The sequence below is a fragment of the Penaeus monodon genome, unplaced genomic scaffold (assembly GCF_015228065.2).
Source record: "Penaeus monodon isolate SGIC_2016 unplaced genomic scaffold, NSTDA_Pmon_1 PmonScaffold_20675, whole genome shotgun sequence".
NCBI lineage: Eukaryota > Metazoa > Arthropoda > Malacostraca > Decapoda > Penaeidae > Penaeus > Penaeus monodon.
Genome location: NW_023650452.1, coordinates 1 through 5,986, shown reverse-complemented (window position 1 = coordinate 5,986; position 5,986 = coordinate 1). Strand labels below are relative to the sequence as shown.

The 5,986-nt window shown below is 40.8% G+C and overlaps 1 protein-coding gene across 1 annotated transcript; it reads left to right on the top strand.

Annotated features, from left to right (window-relative positions):
* Window positions 1-1,087: 1,087 nt before the first annotated feature.
* LOC119569995 lies at window positions 1,088-5,851 on the top strand (the record flags this gene model as incomplete). The annotated part of the gene is given in 12 exon segments (XM_037917923.1): window positions 1,088-1,159; window positions 1,390-1,475; window positions 2,100-2,124; window positions 2,552-2,655; window positions 3,085-3,200; window positions 3,656-3,749; window positions 4,004-4,110; window positions 4,190-4,338; window positions 4,550-5,058; window positions 5,163-5,193; window positions 5,195-5,265; window positions 5,777-5,851. Coding segments are annotated over 12 exon segments (1,439 nt in total), but the record flags the coding sequence as incomplete, so codon positions are not given.
* Between the last annotated feature and the right edge of the window lie 135 nt (window positions 5,852-5,986).

Here is a 5,986-nt window from a genome sequence, read left to right as displayed (position 1 = left end):
CCCAAAGAGACAGTAAAATAAGTATAGGTGGTTACCTTGACAAAAACTAAGACCCTTTTCATCTAGGTAAAAAGGTGTGCAAATTGAAAAAAAGGGAGATATAGGAGGACAAGAGTGAAGATCGCTCCTTCATTTTCTAAAGTCCCTTCCATGTTTACTTCGCGAGAATCAAAACAAATGTGACGCGGAATCCTCACCAAGTAGTGCTTGTATTGCTACGCGCTCGTGAGAACAAATTTTTTGTCATTATCAGCGACCGTTTTCTTGAATTCATGTATGTAATGCGTTCTTTTCCTTTTTTTGTTCTTCATTTACGTGTTTTGGAAGTATTTATGCTATTCTGTACAATAATGTGTGCGCCGCGCCTTTTGCCCCCGGGGAGATTTGACGGGCCAGCAGCGCCAATACGTCGAGGAACGCCGGTGAGAAATGTTTTATTTCGAGTGCTGCGTCGATTCAGGGTCTTTTTAAAGCCCCTTTTTTGGATATACTGAGAAAGACCTTCGTTTCTATCACACCCTGATTTTGAACCCATCCAGTGCCGCAAAATGCTAAAAAAAGTGATTAGAAACTAAGCAATTGTGACCATAGCCGGAAGCAAAGAACGTTCCGGTGTTTCGCTATATAAAGGTTTTACCCTGGGGGTCCAGGAGGCTTAAGCCCCTGGGTAGGCAAATATAATACCATGGGGGTCCAGGGGGCTAGGTGCTTAATTATCCCAGGGGCATAGCCCCCTTGCTAGGCGAATATAATACCACGGGGGTCCAGGGGGCGTAATAGCCCCTGTCTAGGTGCATTTTATTAACACGGGGGTCCAGGGGCAGAGCCCCCTGACTAGGGAAAAAAATAGATCGTAGAGTATAAATCCCACAGGATTAAGGTTAGGTTGGTTTATTAGTTAGGACGCATTGCACGATTACCAGGGGGGATCTGGTTTATGTGAAATCCGGTAGATTTTTCCCGAACGATAGGTTTGGCTCCCGTAGTTTTTCGAAAGTTGGCGCGTCGGTGCGTAGAGTTTGAAAGATGTCCGATTTTAAGCGTTTTTTGCTTGTTTTACACATTTTTTGTTCTTTTCTTATTTCAGCTGTTTTACCCCACAAATTTCCTGATCTACTTCACGCCCTCTGCTATCGGGGCTTATCAAATCACAAAGATTGTCGGCTGGAGAATGCAACTGAAAATATCAGATTCGTTGTCATCTCACGAAAACAAATCTGATGATATGAATATTGTCTGGGAAGACCCGGTTGTCATTTTCGATAAATTAAACCGTATATTTGTGTGATTGTGTGTAATAAAACCTGGCAGCCCTAGTGTTGACCTCTTGGGAGCTTGTTGTGCTTAGTGTAGTGTAGCTGTGTTTAACGTCTGTTGTACATAATGCAGATTTCTCCTCGGAAATCCCAATGTTCTGTTAGCTTTGTGAAGAAATCGGTGTGTGTTAAAGGTGAGATTGTTAGAGGTGTACCGATGTATTTGTAGGATGTGGTGGGCATCAGTTGTTGGTTGTGTAGGCAGTAAGTGATTTTTTTGAGTTTGTGTGATCTGGTGGAACAGTATATATATATTATATATATATTATATATATATTTATTAAAATATATATATATATTTATATATATATATTTATATAAAATATATATATAATAATTACATATATTATTTTATATATATATATATAAAATATATATATATAATTACATATATATTTATAAAATATATATATATATAAATATATATATATAATTACATTTATCGGGTCTGAATTAGTTTCATGACCTTTCCCACTGTTCGAGGGCGTCGGTCGTGTTGGAGTCTGCTGTCGTTTTCAGTATTGGTTAATCTAACGTAAGTTGGGTGTTGATAGAGGAAGGTCAATGTATAAAAGGAAAAGGGGGCCAAGAAGTTACTTGCCAGAAAGGAAAAGGGACAGTCGGAAGGTGGGACCGTCCAGTAGTACACATTAGCTAAAAGATCAGTGATCCAGGGAAGAATTGGGCCTGTGGGCCGAAATGTAATACAAGTGTTCTGTGGGGGATTTCTGTCAAGTAGTTGGCAATGTTCATTGATAGGTTGACTAGTCTCTTATCTTTTAGGCTGAAAGCTGTGTGTGGTTGTCAAGTGGGTTCATGTATTTTTGTATTAAAATTTTGCAAATGATGGGTGATAATCTGTCAGGTCTGTTTTTTTTTTTTTTTTTTTTTTCTTGGGGGTAATATATGCAGAAATCAAAAGGAAAGGTTGCTTTAGATGGGTGATTGGGTGATTGTAGGATAGGAGCGAGGGCAGGGGTGCAGGACGTCAGGATCAGGGCAATTTTCTAGTGTTGCATGTTGCGCACATCTATGGAGTAGTTTCTCTTCTTTTCTTTCTTTTTTTCTTTTAGGGTGTTTTCTACGGAGGTCCCTGGAGTGTCTACTTGTTTCTGTGGTATGATTTTACATAATGTGTGAATAGTAGGTTTTAAAGGCTATTCCAATTAGAAGGGTCTTGTGTGGGGTCTGTACTAAAGTGAGCTATAGCTACTGATGTCCTGTGTGACTGTCAGCTCCGGAAAAGAAGAAAAATCTTGTCTGGTTGGTCTAAGGTCTGCATTAAGTCCTGGGATAACCTTGATGCTTATGTGGAAAGTTTGAGATATAGATCAAAAATGTGAGGTGAGGGTCACCAGTGCCTTTGGAATGTTATCTGTGCTCCCATTGGAATTACTTTTCATGAGTGAACGAGTGTTTGTCTATGAAAGTGTCGGGTAATTGGCTCATGTTTGTGTGGAATGATAGGGGCTGTGAGGTCTGCGTGCGTGGACATTTGAGGAGACAGAAACAGTCCAGGCTAGGGTCAGTAGGTTGAAGTCGCCTGCAATCCATGTTTAAAGGTTTTGTAGTATTGTCGGTAGAAGGCAGTCTATAAAAAGCATTGAGAAAGTGACTTCCAGTTAGTTGGACCAAAGGACTTTAGTCTATGCCAAGGTCTGGTCTTTTTCTTAGTATCAATGCCCGGTTTTTGGGGGCAAGGAAAAGACAGCCACATCTGGCAGCATTGGTCAAGTGGTCCCTTTTAAACATGACTGAAATTTTTCAGCAGCCCGTATTGGGAATCGGCCAAGTCTCTGCCTATTGTCTGGGTTTATATGACTGGAAATTTGGTGGTTGTGCTATTCGTAGTGCTTCTGGAGTTGGATATTAAGTCTAAGGGTGGTTTGGATGGTCTAAAGGAGCCGGGGGGAGGAGGATGGGATCTGGTGTGGAGAATTGGGAGAGGGGGAGGGAAGGGCAAAAGGGGGAGGGGGTTGTATTGATGAGAATAAGGGGGAGGAAGTGAAGAAAGGAAGCGAGGTAGGGAGGGGATAGTAGTTTAAGGGTAGGAATTGGAAGGTAAAGAGCAGTGAGAAATGGAGCTCAATGTCACATGTGAACGAGAGGCAGTCTTGACCCTGGACTAAAAGAGGCTCTATTTTTATTTAAAGACATTTTATATAAATTTGTATCGGCCTATCCAAAGTCTTTTCATACTGATGTTTATCATAAATGTAGTATGGTGTTCGTGTGTTTCCTGGGACCCAATCTATAAATATTACATACATCCCCGCTTGTTTCCTGCTAGTTACACAAACTAATCTGACAAATCAATGAAGTTGTGGAGTACTGAGCAGGCCAGTTTAGTACCATAATCCTCAAGCTGAAGTCTCCATGGTGCAATAAAGGGCATAGACCATTCCCATTCCATATTGACCTAGAAGCCTCCATGTAAAGCATTTGACAATTATCTGAATTGCTTGTATCCCATTGAACAATTACAAACCTGTTCCTGATTTGTAAACATTGAACGTCCGGAGGTCAGACAGTGTTGTTTTCCCACTTTCCATTATACCATTTATACTGATAACAATTTAATAATTTAATTTATCAAAAACGGGTATTGATAAAACTTCGCCATACAAGTCATGGTGCAGTAGAATAAGTTTTACTTTTTTGATAAAGGATAAGATATAAATGCATAGACAAACACATGGTTATCGAACACATGCTCCAAATATCCGGGATTTTTTTTACTGCACATGTGGAAAGTACATGGCCCTTGGGAAGCAAAATCGTTTACATAGGAGTGGTAGGTGTCTGCCAAACTGAGTTGCATGGTGCATATAAAAATGTAAGCCTTCTCTAAATACCTTTTATTGACATTTCAGCACCAGTATTTTGGCAAGCAGTAATTCTTTGTGCATACCTGATGGCTGCTTCAGCGTTTCACTTTGATCCAAGTCCCACGCATGATTTCACATGAAAACCCCACTTGTCTGCCAGAGAGTGGACACCTGTCGGTATCCAGGTTGTGGATGTAAGCTGTTATTAATAAACATGTGCTTGTGCAATATTAGACAAATGAGGCTTTTGGAGGCTACACTGCTTAAAATATCATGTAGATTGGGTATTGGGCATGGCATGTATTTGAGTAATGACATGCATCTGTAATTGTATTTCTGCATTAGTGAACTTGTAATGTTATCTAAATTGAATGGATACATGCAAATATTGTCTTATAACTGCAGTTTGACATGGATCCCCATGTTATGGCAGACCAGCCTGCCGAGGATGAAATGGACGAGAAAATCCATGGTGTGACTACTCTGGATGAGTGTTCAATCACCATGGACAAGGTAGCTGCCCTTCCAGCATATCTCAGGGAACCTATTGTTTCCTTAGCAGCCAAAAGCATGGAGAACCTTGTTGATGGAGACGAGGATCCGGCATCTGAGGACCATTTACGCCTAGAAAAATTTGACCTGGGTGAAGAAAATTTGGAGGATGAAGATGAAGATGAAGAGATGATGCTGAGTGACGAGGAGCGTAAGAAACTGGAGGACAGCTGGACTGCCGAAGACAAGGAAAGGATTAAAAGACAACAATACACTTATCTTGCAGAAGATGGACTGAATGAAGAGGAGATGAAGAAGGTAGCTCTGGATAGCCAAGACCTTGCAAAATCCTTCATGATATTCAGATTGTGGTGGCAGAACAAAAGAGTGGTCAGTCTGCGGCCCCGTTGCCTCGAGGGAAAGTAAGACCATTTCATATTTTTCATTTTTTAATTATATTGATACACTTTATGTAGAAGATAGATGTAAAACAACTTTAAGAAAATAATTCAAAATTTTTTTCTAGGAATGTCTGTGCCCTCAAGTGGAGAAGACTGTTTTTTCCAGGGACGTTTCATTTGCTGCCGAAAGCTAAAGGGTTCTTCCCAGAATTTTCCAACGGGGGAAAAGTGAGAGTGGGGCACCTGCTAAGAGCATCTATGCTTAATAAACATGATGAAAAGTATTGATTATTTATAACCTCGTTTACTGGGTGTGAATTTTATGGTTCTACTTATCCTACACCCTCAAGGGTAATATTTTTTACCATCAGAAGCATGAAGGCTTCCTCCATAAATTAAATCTAAAAATTGATTTCTCATTTTCTGACTCCTACCTCTGACCACAGCTCCAAACCCAAAAATATAATCACCCCCCCCCCCCCCCTCGATGTTTACCGTCAATACTGTAAATTCAAATTTGTTCATTACTCAAGGTCTTACATACCTTCAGAGAGTACACACCTTCCTCCCCCAAAACCTCTACTCTATATAATGCACTGTCCTCTTCATTGTCTATCCCTTCCACCTTACTATTCTTCCCTATTGTCATCCTTCCTGAAGTAGTACCCCACACCCCATACACCACTTCATGCCCTTGTCCTACTGCCCCTTTAAACTGACAGCATCTCCCCTGTTTTAGTTGTCTACCCTTATCGTTCAAGGGGACCCTGAGGGGTGGACTCTCCCAGAACATACTCCAGGTTTACCATGGCCAGTGAGGTTTTTACCCTTATTAGGGACAAAGAGGCCCCCTTGCCCCCTTTATCAATAGGCCCCTCCAATTCACTCAACCCATGCCCTTGAAAATCCCAGGTTTTTTTTTCCCTTTCCCACCTCCAATTCAAACTTC